The sequence below is a fragment of the Mobula birostris genome, chromosome 1 (genome assembly GCF_030028105.1).
Source record: "Mobula birostris isolate sMobBir1 chromosome 1, sMobBir1.hap1, whole genome shotgun sequence".
Lineage (NCBI taxonomy): Eukaryota > Metazoa > Chordata > Chondrichthyes > Myliobatiformes > Myliobatidae > Mobula > Mobula birostris.
The window spans coordinates 53,077,297-53,090,359 of NC_092370.1; the positions used below are offsets into that span (position 1 = coordinate 53,077,297).

At 42.9% G+C, this 13,063-nt stretch overlaps 1 protein-coding gene across 3 annotated transcripts in view; it reads left to right on the top strand.

Moving 5' to 3' along the window:
• The window catches only part of prkdc (protein kinase, DNA-activated, catalytic subunit), a 284,436-nt gene that overhangs the window by 181,123 nt on the left and 90,250 nt on the right, over positions 1-13,063 (top strand). For all 3 annotated transcript variants that reach the window (XM_072255124.1, XM_072255135.1, XM_072255144.1), the window contains one exon: positions 4,408-4,617. In XM_072255124.1, the coding sequence (XP_072111225.1) occupies positions 4,408-4,617 (210 nt within the window). The remainder of the gene's footprint in view (positions 1-4,407; positions 4,618-13,063) is intronic.

Sequence of the window (13,063 nt, forward strand, 5' to 3'; positions counted from 1 at the left end):
CTGGAATACCTTTTCTGGAATTGAAGATTTGACACAAGACAACAGAGTAAGCTTTTGGCCATACAGGCAGTGACTGAATTTCTTGACTCCCCACACAAGGCTTAGGGCCTCTCTGTCAATCTATGCGTAGTTGCGTTCAGCTGAAGTTAGTGTTCTTGATGCAAAGGCTATTGGTCTTTCTGAGCCATCTGGAAACGTGCGATCACACAGCTCTGATCCCATGGAGCAAGGCATCACAAGCTAATCGGATAGATAAGGAGGGGTCAAAGTGCGCGAGCACCCCATCTGAAGTTCTCACAGTTCTCAGTCCACTTCCATTGTGTTCCTGCCTGTAATAGTACATTTAGTGGGTGTAGGACTGTGGATAGGTTAGGCAAGAACTTGTGGTAGTAGTTCACTAGATCAAGATATGCTCTCAGCTGAGACACATTTTCAGGTAGTGGTGCCTTAAAGCACCACTTCTATCTTGTCTTGAGACATGTGTAAGCCATCCTTGTTGATCACATGCCCACAGTATGAAATTTCCTTTTTGAAAAACTCACATTTCTGTTGATTAACTCTGAGCCCATATTCTCGTAACCTGGTGAGCACTTGTTTTAGGTTAGAAAGATGTTCGTCGTCATCCTTGCCGGTGACGATGATGTCATCCAGGTAACACTGAGTCCCTGGAATCCCCTGCAGGACCTGACCCATTGTCCTTTGCCAGATTGCAAGAGCTGATGCTATTCCAAACACCAACCTGTTGTACTGGTAAAGTCCTTTGTGTGCATCTATTGTCAGGTATTTCTTGGATGCTTCCTTGATTTCCGTTTGAAGTTAAGCCTGGGTCAAATCAATTTTTGTGAAATGTTCCCCTCCTGACAGGGAAGCAAAAATGTCCTCAATACGGGGTAGAGGATACTGTACTGTGCGGAAAGCTGGGTTAACAATCACTTTAAAGTCTCCACATATGCGCACCTTGCTTGGTTTTTCTGGTTTTGTGCTGGAGGTTTTCTTCATCACTGGAACAATAGGCGTGGCCCATTCACTCCAATACAATTTGACAGGACCCCAGTCTGCTCCAGATTTTTCAGCTCTGCCTCTACTGTAGGGCAGATTGCATATGGCACTGGCCTGGCTTTGTGAAATTTTGGATAAGCATTTTCCTCAATCTCAATCTTTGCTTTCATGCCCCAAAGTGTTCCTATTCCTTTCATGAACACTTCCTCAGAGTCAGCAAGTATTTGCGACAGTCTCTTAGATGTAGCCTTGCTGCCCTCCTTTGCTGACACATCTGGTGCCTTGATAGTGTGCCAATCCAACTGGATTTTCTGAGCCATTCATGTCCCAGCAACGATGGTCCTCCATTTTTCAGTACATAGAGGTTCAGCTGCTATGTTTTACCTCCGTGGGTCACTGTCACTTTAATTTTGCCTTCAGGATGCACTTTCTGTCCTGTGTAAGTCTTCAGCAGTAGTTTAGTTCGTTTCAGAGGTATGTGCGAAAACAGTTGTTTGCAGTCGCGTACAGAGATCACTGTTAAGGCTGAGCCTCTGTCCAACTTCATTATCAGTCTCATGCCTGCCACTTGTGGAGTGATCCATATTACTCTTCGATCATATGTCTTTCACGCTGTGATGTGGCAGTCAAGACAATTCACTTGTGTCTGAGTCATTTTCATCAGAATTGCTTTCTTTCATTTTGTGTACATTGTTATATTTTCCTTCCTGGAGTTTTTTGTTTCTCTGTATTTTGCCCTTTTCCTGCTGTTGACTAGCTTTGCATACTGCCATTGTGGCCTTGTTTGCCACAGTTTCGGCATTCTTTATCTTTAAACCAACAACCATCGGAGTCGTGTGACCTGTTCCCACAACGGTAACATTTCTTTCTTTCATTTTGTGCGTAGTGACATTTTATTAGTAGCATATTCCAGAGATTTTTGTTGTATCTCTGAAGCACCTCATGCGGCTGTTTCTAATGATATTGAGATGTTTAGCGCTTCCTCGAATGTAAGGTCTTTTTCACACAGGAGCTTCTTCTGTGTGGTTTCACAGTGCATGCCACACACCAACCTATCCTTCAATGCGTCTGATAGACCAGCTCCAAATTGACAATGTTCTGATAATTTGCACAATTCAGCACAATATTCAGAAATGCTTTTATTTTTGCTCTGATTCCGTTTATGGAATTTAAATCTTTCAGCAATGACCAGCAGCTTGGGGTTTAAATGCTGTTAGAGAGTGTCTATTATTTGCTTGAAAGTTTTGTCAGCTGGCTTTTCAGGGGTTAACAAGCTCCGTAGTAGGCCATATGTTTTCGCGCCCATTACACTAATGCTACATCCACACTACGCCGGATAATTTTGAAAATGCCGGTTTCGAGTAAAAACGACAGGCGTACACACTATGCTTTTTTCAAAATATCTCTGTCCACACTAACATGGATTCTTGGGTGAATCTCCTCTACTGGGCACGCACAGGACACACAGAAAACAAGCGAAGAGGAAACGGTATACTTAGTGCGCGTTTGTCCAGTTACAGAGTAGAAAAACTTCAAAGGAATTGCTCTTGGCTCTCGCACAGGAGGACTTAAAACTAAAAAAAAACAAATACTGGAGTGTATGGAGGCAACCGACAGGGAGTTCATGGACAGTATGACCCGGCTGATGACGAACATTGAAAAACTGACTAACTCTGTTGCGTTAATAAAGCACCTTGTTAAATGTATAAAACATGTCTGCATCAGTGTTATCTTGTATTTCCATACAATGTTACATTAGGCTGTTAGACATCTATTGTCAGAGAAGTACTTGCATAAATAGGTAAACCACCTTCATACAAGCAAGGACAGAAAACAGGGCAAAGTGAGTATACTTATTTAATCAGTAAGCTATGGGTCAAAGTATTTGGTGAGTACATTTCTAACTCTTCTGGCTTCAGTCTCATTGCTGTCAGTTCTGAAATTGTTAAGTTATGTGGGGGGTTGTGTTCAAGAAAACAACAAAATGCCGCGCTGCGGCCATCTGTTCCGGCACGTCATGACAGCGTTTTTAAATAGTCAAAAAAGCTCACTTTACAATTTAACTCTCCCGCCATTCACACCGACTGCGCCTTATAACAGCCGTCCGGCAGTGCTTGCGCAGCACCAAGCAGAAGCAGAAAAAGCATTGTTGTTGTGGTGTTGTCATGACAGCGTTTTTAAATCTCTCCGGTTACCCCGTACACACTACAGCGGATATTAGGCATTTTCAGATTTATTCACTCTGGAGACAGTTTCTGAAAATCTCCGTTTTCGGGGGATGAAAACACCGCTTTAGTGTGGATGGAGGGTCAAAACGAAGAGAAAAAGCTTCGTTTTTAAAATTATCTGGTGTAGTGTGGACGTACCCTAAGACGCTGGCTTTCTTTTCTGCATTAACATCGTTAGCATCACAATATAACTCTATTCTTTCAATATAAGTTGCCCAGTCTTCAATGCCACTATCAAGTGCTGTAATGGTTCCAATTAACGCCATCCTTGTTATGTTACTTTATCCTTGTTATGTAAATTTAGCCCCGGTTCCTTGTTTACTTGTTTGACTCACGTTACCTTTTTTTTGCCAGCGTCGCGAGTGTACTCTGGCTAGATACATGTGTTGCTCCTATTTTTTCCTTCTGAGGCAGGCAGACCTTCAGCCCTGGGGTTCAACGCTGGCTGTGGTCTCGCCTGGACGCGCCGCGGTTCCGTCTGTGTCTTTCGGTCTTCTGACATTCCCAACTCCGGCTGAACTCCCACTTCTTTTCAGGCTCGTGGCCTCACTCTGCCTCTTCTGAGTGCCGTTATCAATTAAAACACAGCATTCCGATACGATGCAGGTTCATGATCCTCGTTGCTAATTTGTTGTGTACCCAGGACATCTTAAGGGACTGGTGTCTCAGAAAGGCAGCGTCCATTATTAAGGACATCCAGCACCCAGGGCATGCCCTTTTCTCACTGTTACCATCAGGTAGGAGATACAGAAGCCTGAAGGCCTTGCAGAGCGATTCAGGAACAAGTTCTTCCCCTATGCCATCCAATTCCTAAATGGACATTGAATCCTTGAACATGAGCTCACTTTTTTAATCTATATTATTTCTGCTTTTTGCATGATTTTTAATCTATTCCATATACATATGCAGTAATTGATTTATTTATTAGTTATTTTTTTCTTCTATACTATTGAACTACTGCTGCTAAGTTAACAAATTTCACAACACATGTTGGTGATGATAAACCTGATTCTGATTCAAATCACAATGGACACTAACATCTGTTGTAATTTGAAATTTTAAATTACTAGAAACTATTAATTTCTTTTCAGACACCTAAATTAGTTTTTCAGTAAAAGATGTTACAAATATAAAGCATGACTATTATCTTCTAATTCATTTTTTAAATATTTTTTCCTAGGTGCACGGACTTTTAATTGGTTAACGGGGAGCAGTTTGGACACATTTGCAGAATACTCCCTTCCATCCTCTGACTCACTGTCTTCCTCATTATTTGTGTATTCTAAGTGGAGTGAGAGGCCACTGAAAACAGCTCTGAAGCCAGTTGGTCAAGACTTTGGCAAAAAAAGACTGGGTCTTCCTGGTGATGAGGTCAGCGATAAAACAAAAGGTAACATATTGATAACATCCAACTGTGTTAAATATTGAATGACCATTCAGAGAGTAATCCAACATGGAAGCAGATCCTTTAGTCCAACTTGCCCAGCACAGCTCAACGTGGTGCCCACCGGGCTAGTGCCATTTGTCCGTGTTTGGCCTATGTCCTTCTGAACTCCTCCTGTCCAAGTGCTTATCCAAATGTCTTTTACGTGTTATTATTATACTTGCCCCGACCATTTTGTTTGGCATCCCCTGCACACACCACGTTCTGCAAGATAAAGTTGTCCCTCAGGTCCATTTTAAATCGTTCATCTCTCACCTAAAACCTCTGTCTTCCAGTTTGTAGTTCCCCTTTCCTGGGAAAAAGACGATGTGTGTTCACCCTGTCTATACTCCTGAAAATCATATTTATCTCTGCAAGGTCACCACTCCATCTCCGATGTTCCAAGGAATGAAATCCTAGCTTGTCCAACCTCTCCCCCTACTCTGGTCCGTGTTAAGAAGCTGGAGCTGCAGCTTGATGACCTGTGGCTCACATGGGAGAATGAGGGGGTAATCGATGGCTCTACGACGAGGTAGTCACTCCCAAGTTTCAGAATGCAGATACCTGGGTGACTGTCAGGAGAGGGAAAGGGAATAGGCAGCCAGTGCAGAGTATCCTCGTGGCCATTCCCCTCAATAATAAGTGTACTGCTTTGGATACGACCAACCAACCAGGGAGAAGCTGCAGCGAGTCGGTCTTTGCCACTCAGTCTGGCTCAGAAGGGAAGAGGAGAGAAGAGAAGTGCAGGAGTGATAGGGGATTCCATAGTTAAGGGATTCTGTGGACGTGATAAAGACACTGGGATGGTATTTTGCCTCCCAGTTGTCATGGTCAGGGACTCGAATCAGGTCCACAGCATTCCCAAGGGGGAGGGTGAACAGCCAGAAGTTGTGGTACATATTGGTACCAATGGCATAGGTAGGAAATGGGAGGAGACCCTGAAGAGAGAATATAGGGAGTTAGGTAGAAAGCTGAAAAGCAGGGCCTGCAGGGGAGGAATCTTTGGATTGCTACTTGTGTGTGCCACACGCTACTGAGGGTAAGAATAGGATGATTTACCACATGAATGTGTGGCTGAGGAATTCTTCAGGGGGTAGGGTTTCAGATTTCTGGATCACTGGGGTCTCTTCTGCGGAAGGTATGACCTGTACAAAAAGGACAGGTTACATTTGAACCCAAGGGGACTAATATCATAAGACCATAAGACGTAGGAGCAGAATTATGCCATTCAACCCATCGAGTCTCTTCCGCCATTCCATCACGGCTGATCCGGGGTCCCACTCAACCCCATACACATGCCTTCTCACCATATCCTTTGATGCCCTGACCAATCAGGAATCACACAGACTTGGCCTCCACCGCAGTCTCTGGCAGAGGCATTCCAGAGATTTACTACTTTCTGGCTAAAACAATTCCTCCTTTCCTCTGTTCTAAAGGGTCGCCCCTCAATTTTGAGGCTGTGCCCTCTAGTTCTGGATACCTCCACCATAGGAAAAATCCTCTCCACATCCACCCTATCCTTTCAATATTCAGTAGGTTTCGATGAGATCTCCCCACATTCTTCTAAATTCCAGTAAGTACAGGGCCGAAGCTGCCAAACGCTCCTTATATGTTAAGCCCTTCATTCCTGGAATCAGCCTCGTGAACCTCCTCTGGACTCCCTCCAATGACAACACATCCTTTCTGAGATATGGGGCCCAAAACTGTTGACAGTACTCCAGGTGTGCTCTGACTGGTGTCTTCTAAAGCCTCAGCATTATCTCCTTGCTTTTATATTCTATTTCCCTTGTAATAAATGCCAACATTGTATTTGCCTTCTTTACCACATACTCAACCAGTAAATTAACATTCCAGGAGTCTTGCACGAGGACTCCTAAGTCTCTCTGTACCTCTGATGTTTGAACCTTCTCCCCATTTAGATAACAGTTTGCAGTATTGTTCCTTTTACCAGAATGCATTGTCATACATTTCCCAACACTGTATTCCATCTGCCACTTTTCTGCCCATTCTTCCAATTTCTCTTAGTTGTGCTGCAATTGCATTGCTTCCTCAGCACTATGTACCCCGCCTCCTATCTTTGTATCAGCTGCAAACTTTGCTAGAGAGCCATCAATTCTATTATCTAAATCATTGACAAATAATGTGAAAAGCAGCAGTCCCAATATTGACCCCTGAGGAACACCACTAGTCAACGGCAGCCAACCAGAAAAGGCCCCTTTTATTCCTATTTGCTGCCTTCTGCCTGTCAGCCATTTTGCTATCCACGGCAGTATCTTTTTCCTGTAATGCCATAGGATTTTATCTTGTTAAGCAGCCTCATGTGTGGCCTTCTGAAAATCCAAGTAAATGACATCCACTGCTTCTCCTTTGTTCACCTTACTTGATACATCCTCGAAGAACTGTAACGGATTTTTCAGGCAAGATTTCCCTTTACAGAAGCCATGTTGACTTTGACTTATTTTATCTCGAAACCTTATCCTTCATAATAAACTCCAACACTTTCCCAACCATTGAGGTTAAGCTAACTGGCCTATAATTTCCTTTCTGTTGCCTTCCTCCTTCTTAAAGACTTGTGGGCAGGTTTGCTGGAGCTGTTGGGGAGGATTTAAACTAATTTGGCAGGGGTATGGGAGCCAGAATGATCGGCCTGAGGATGAGGCAGTTGGTATACAAGTAGATACAGTGTATAGTGAGATTGTGAGGAAGGACAGGCAGATAATAGGGCAAAATTGCAGTCCGTGGGATGAGTTGAAGGTAATATGGGGACAAAATCAAAAAGGGTAATGAATACAGGTCTGAAGGTGTTATATTTGAATGCACAGAGTATGTAGAATAATGTAGAAGATCCTGTAGCGCAATTGGACACTGGCAGGTACATTGTTGTGGGCATCACAGATTCGTGGCTGCAAGAGCACAGCTGGGAGCTTAACATCCAAGAATACACTTTGTATCGAAAGGACAGACAGGTAGGCAGAGGGTGTGTGGGGTGGTTCTGTTGGTGAAAATGAAATCAAATCCTGAGAAAAAAGTGGCATAGGATCAGAAGACTTGGAACCCTTGTGGATAGAGTTAAGAAATTGCAAAGGTAAAAAGACCCTGATGGGAGTTTTATACAGGCCCCCAAATAGTAGCCAGGATATGGGATACAAATTACAGTGGGAGATAGAAAAAACATTCTAAAAAAGATAATGTTATGATAGTCATGGGAATTTCAATATGCAGGCAGGTTGGGAAATCAGGTTGTTGCTGGATCCCAAGAGAGAAAATTTGTAGAATGCTGATGAGATGGCTTTTTGGAGCAGCTTGTGGCTACTAGGGGAATATCAAGTCTGGATTGGGTGTTATGTAAAGAACCATATTTCGTAAGGGAGCTTAAGGTAAAGGAGCCCTTTTGAAGCGATGATGATAATATGATAGAATTCACCCTGAAGTTTCAGAGGGAGAAGATAAAGCCAGATGTATCAGTATTACAGTGGAGTAAAAGGAATTATTAAGCTGGCCAGTGGTTTAGCGGCATCTGCACCGGACTTCAGGCTGAGTGGTCCCCGGTTCTAATCTGCCCAGTTCCCTGCTCACTTTCCATCCGTACTGGGTGGAGTGTCAAGCTAGCAGCTCGGCTTTGTAAAAAACAGACAAAAATGCTCAAGATATGGCAATGTTGCCGTCCGATGTGCCACAAGGCCCAGAAAAGGACAACAACAACAGCTAAGGGAATTATAGAGGCATGAGAGAGAAGAAAGCCAAAGTCGATTGGCAAGGATGACGGCAGAACAACAATGGAGGGAATTTCTAGAAATAATTTGGAAGGCACAGGATAAATACATCCCAAAGATGAAGAAGCATTCTAATGCCATGGCTGACAAGATAAGTCAAAGACAGTATAAAATCAAAGGAAAGGGCATAAAATATAGCAAAAAATAGTGGGAAGTTAGATGATTGGGAAGTTTTTAAAACCAACAGCAGGCAACTAAAAACATCCAAGAATCACTGGATTCTGGAATCATTTTGGAGGACTAGAATATTCCAAATGTCGCTCCACTCTTCAAGAAGCGAGGGAGACAGAAGGAAATTTTAGTCCAGTTAGCCTGACTTCAGTGGTTGGAAAGCTGTTGCAGTCCATTTTTAAGGGTGAGGTTTCGGGATACTTGGAAGCACACGATAAAATAGGTGAAAATCTGTATAGTGTCCTTAATGAGCAATCTTGCCTGACAAATCTGCTGGAATCCTCTGAAGAAATAACAGGATAGACAAAGGATGTTGTTGCACAAGGCCTTTGACAAGATGTAGCACAAGATAAGAGCCCAGGGTATTACTGGAAAGATTCTAGCATGGATAGGAGGTTGGCTGACTGGCAGGAGGCAAAGAATGGGAATAAAGGGAACCTTTTCTGATTGGTTGACAGTAACTAGTGATATTTTGCAGGGGTTGGTGTTGGATTTCTTTCTTTTCACACTGTATGTGAATGATTTGGATTACAGAATTGATGGTTTGTGGCCAAATTTGCAGATGATACAAAGATAGGTGAAGGGACGAGTAGTGTTGAGGAAGCAGGATGTCTGCCAAAGGACTTAGACTGAGAGAATGCACAAAGAAGTGGCAGATGGAATACAGCGTAGGGAAGTGTTTGGTCATGCACTTTGTTAGAAGGAGTAAAGGCACTGAATATTTTCTAAATGGGGAGAAAATTAAAAAATCAGAGGTACAATGGGACTTCGGAATCCTTGTGCAGGGTTCCCTGAAGTTTAACTTGCAGGTTGAGTTGGTAGTAAGGAAGGCAAATGCAACGTTGGCATTTATTTCAAGAGGACTAGAATATAAGAGAAATGATTTATGCTGAAGCCTTATGAGGCATTGGTCACACCACACTTGGAGTATTGTGAGCAGTTTTGGGCCCCTTATCTAAGAAGAGATGTGCTGGCATTGGAGAGGGTCCAGATGAGATTAACAAGAATGATTCCAGGAATGAGGGGGGGATCTCTTTGAAACCTATCAAATTGTTAAATATCTGGATAGAGTGGATGTAGGTAGTGAGGATGCTTCCTACAGTGGGTGAGTCTTAAGACCAGAGGGCACAGTATCAGAATAGAGGGATATTTATTTAGAACAGAGATAAGAATGAATTTCTTCAACCAGAGGGAGGTGAATATTTAGAATTCATTGACACAGGCAAATGTGGAGGCCAAGTCATTGAGTACATTTAAGACCATAAGATATAGGAGCAGAAGTAGGCCATTCAGCCCATTGAGTCTGCTCTGCCATTCAATCATGAGCTGATCTAATTCTTCCAGTTATCCCCACTCCCCTGCCTTCTCCCCATACCCTTTGATGCCCTGGCTAATCAAGAACCTATCTATCTCTGCCTTAAATGCACCCAATGACTTGGCCTCCACGGTCGCTCGTGGCAACAAATTCCACAGATTTACCATCCTCTGGCTAAAATAATTTCTCTGCATCTCTGTTCTAAATGGACGTCCTTCAATCCTGAGGTCATGCCCTCTTGTCCTAGACTCCCCTACCACGGGAAATAACTTTGCCGTATCTAATCTGTTCAGGCCTTTTAACATTCGGAATGTTGCTATGAGATCCCCCCTCATTCTCCTGAACTCCAGGGAATACAGCCCAAGTGCTGCCAGGCATTCCTCATTTGGTAACCCTTTCATTCCTGGAATCGTTCTCGTGAATCTTCTCTGAACCCTCTCCAATGTCAGTATATCCTTTCTAAAATGAGGAACCCAAAACTGCACACAATACTCCAAGTGTGGTCTCATGAGTGCCTTATAGAGCCTCAACATCACATCCCTGCTCTTATATTCTATACCTCTCGAAAAGAATGCCAACATTGCATTCGCCGCCTTCACAACCTTTAGGGTATCCTGCACAAGGGCTCTCAAATCCCTTTGCATCTCTGCATTTTGAATTCTCTTCCCTTCTAAATAAGAGTCTGGCCATTTATTTCTTCCACCAAAGTGCATGACCATACACTTTCCAACGTTGTATTTCATTTGCCACTTCTTTGCCCATCCCCCTAAACTATCCAAGTCTCTCTGCAGGCTCTCTGTTTCCTTAACACTACCCGCTCCTTCACCTACCTTTGTATCATCGACAAATTTAGCCACAGATCTATTATTCCCATAGTCCAAATCTTTGACATGCATCGTAAAAAGCAGCGGTCCCAACACCGACCCCTGTGGAACTCCACTGGTAACTGGCAGCCAGTCAGAATAGGATCTCTTTATTCCCACTGTCTGTTTTTGGCAGATTGGCCAATGCTCCACCCATGCTAGTAACTCCCCTGTAATTCCATGGGCTCTTAATCTTGCTAAGCAGCCTCATGTGCGGCATCTTGTCAAAGGCCTTCTGAAAATCCAAGTACACCATGTCTACTCCATCTCCTTTGTCTATCTTGCTTGTAATTTCCTCAAAAAATTGCAGTAGGTTAGCCAAGCAGGATTTTCCTTTCAGGAAACCATGCTAGCTTTGGCCTATCTTGTCATGTACCTCCAGGTACTCCATAATCTTATCCCTAACAATCAATTCCAACAACTTCCCAACCACCAATGTCAGGCTAACAGGTCTATAGTTTCCTTTCTGCTGCCTCCCACCCTCCTTAAATAGCGAGTAACATTTGCAATTTTCCAGTCATCTGGTACAATGCCAGAATCTATCGATTCTTGAAAGATCATTGTTAATGCCTCCACAATCTCTCCAGCTACTTCTTTCAGAACCCAAGGCAGAGGTAGATAGGTTCCTGATTAGTCAGGGCGTCAAAGGCTACCGAATGAAAGCAGGAGAATGGAGTTGAGGGGGATAATACATTAGCCATGATGGAATAGCGAAACACTCGATGGGCTGAATTCTGCTCCAATGTCTGACGGTCTGAAATACTTTAATGGATTTTGGAGACACAACAATTGTAGTCTTAACTTTTTGGTTCACCTTCTGGGTTTTGTTCCACACGTACATTGGTACAAAATAATTTTTTTGTCACTTTCCAGCATGATAGTAATATTCCTGGGCATTTCTGTAACATAATTACGTATCTCACCCACATGAAATATTGAATAGAAGTCTCTTTCCCTTTATGCATTTCCCTTCCATACTTTCCTTGCTTCTGTGTACATTTATTACACACATTTATTTTGAAGCCCCATTTTACCCTTTTTGTTTAATGGCACTGCACCTTGCATGGCCTCTGTCAATTGTCTGTACATCTGTGGCTCCTGTACCAATCGAAGCCATTTTGCTAAATCTCTGGCACCATTACGAAAGTTACCATGAGTTACCAACAAGGCAGTGCAGCCTAAGATTCAAGGTTTCACCTGGTAGAGGGGATCACCTCATAGAGGGATCAGAAGTGGAGAGAGTGAGCGATTTCAATTTCCTGATTGTCAATATCTCTGACAACCTAACCTGGACCCAACATATTGATACAGCTACAGAGAAGGCAAGATAGCAGCGGCTGTATTGCACTAGGAATTTGAGAAGATTTGATATATCACCAAAAGCACTCGCTAATTTCTTCAGATGTATCGTAGAGAACATTCTAACTGGCTGCACCACTATCTGGTATGGGGGTTGGGGGTGGGTGGACTACTGCACAGGGTCAAAGTAAGGTGCAGGGGTTTGTAAAGTTAACCAGCTCCATGGGCACTAGTTTCTGTCGTATCCAGGTCATCTTCAACAAGCAGTGACTCTGAAAAGCGGCATCCATCCTTAAGCCCCCCACCGACAAGGACATGCCCTCTTCTCATTGCTACCATCAGAAAGGAGGTACAGAAGCCTGAAGGCACACATTCAATCACTCAGGATCAGCTTCTTCCCACCTGCCATCTGATTTCTGAATGGACATTGAAGCCATTAACACCTCACTTTTTTATTATTTCCTATTTTCTTTGGACTAATTTAATTTAACTATATAGAGGGGCGTGTGTGTGTGTATATATATAATTTATACACACACACTTACTGTAATTGAGTTTTCTTTTTCTCTCTATTATCATCTATTGCATTGTACTGCTGCTGCTAAGTGAACTAATTTTACGACATATGCTGGTGTTATTAAACCTGATTCTGGTTCCTTTGCCCTTCGTTTTCTTTCACAAGTTAAAGCTCCAACTCATTGACTCATCTCACTGCTTGTCCCAGATAATAACCATGACCAAGAACAATTTGCTGCATACCCAAGCCTTTTTAAAGTAATGTACATGGGAGACACAGTGGGATAATCGCAATGGTGGGAAATGGATGGAACTAGAAAGAGGTAATACATCAGAAGCAGGCTTAAGAATTTAGATTGTTAGACGTAATCGTGTAATTAGTTTGCAACAGAGAGTTCAAGTAAATGAACAAAACTGCACAAGTTTCATGTTTTTTTAGACTGAGAAACAGATGGATCAATATAATACATAAGACA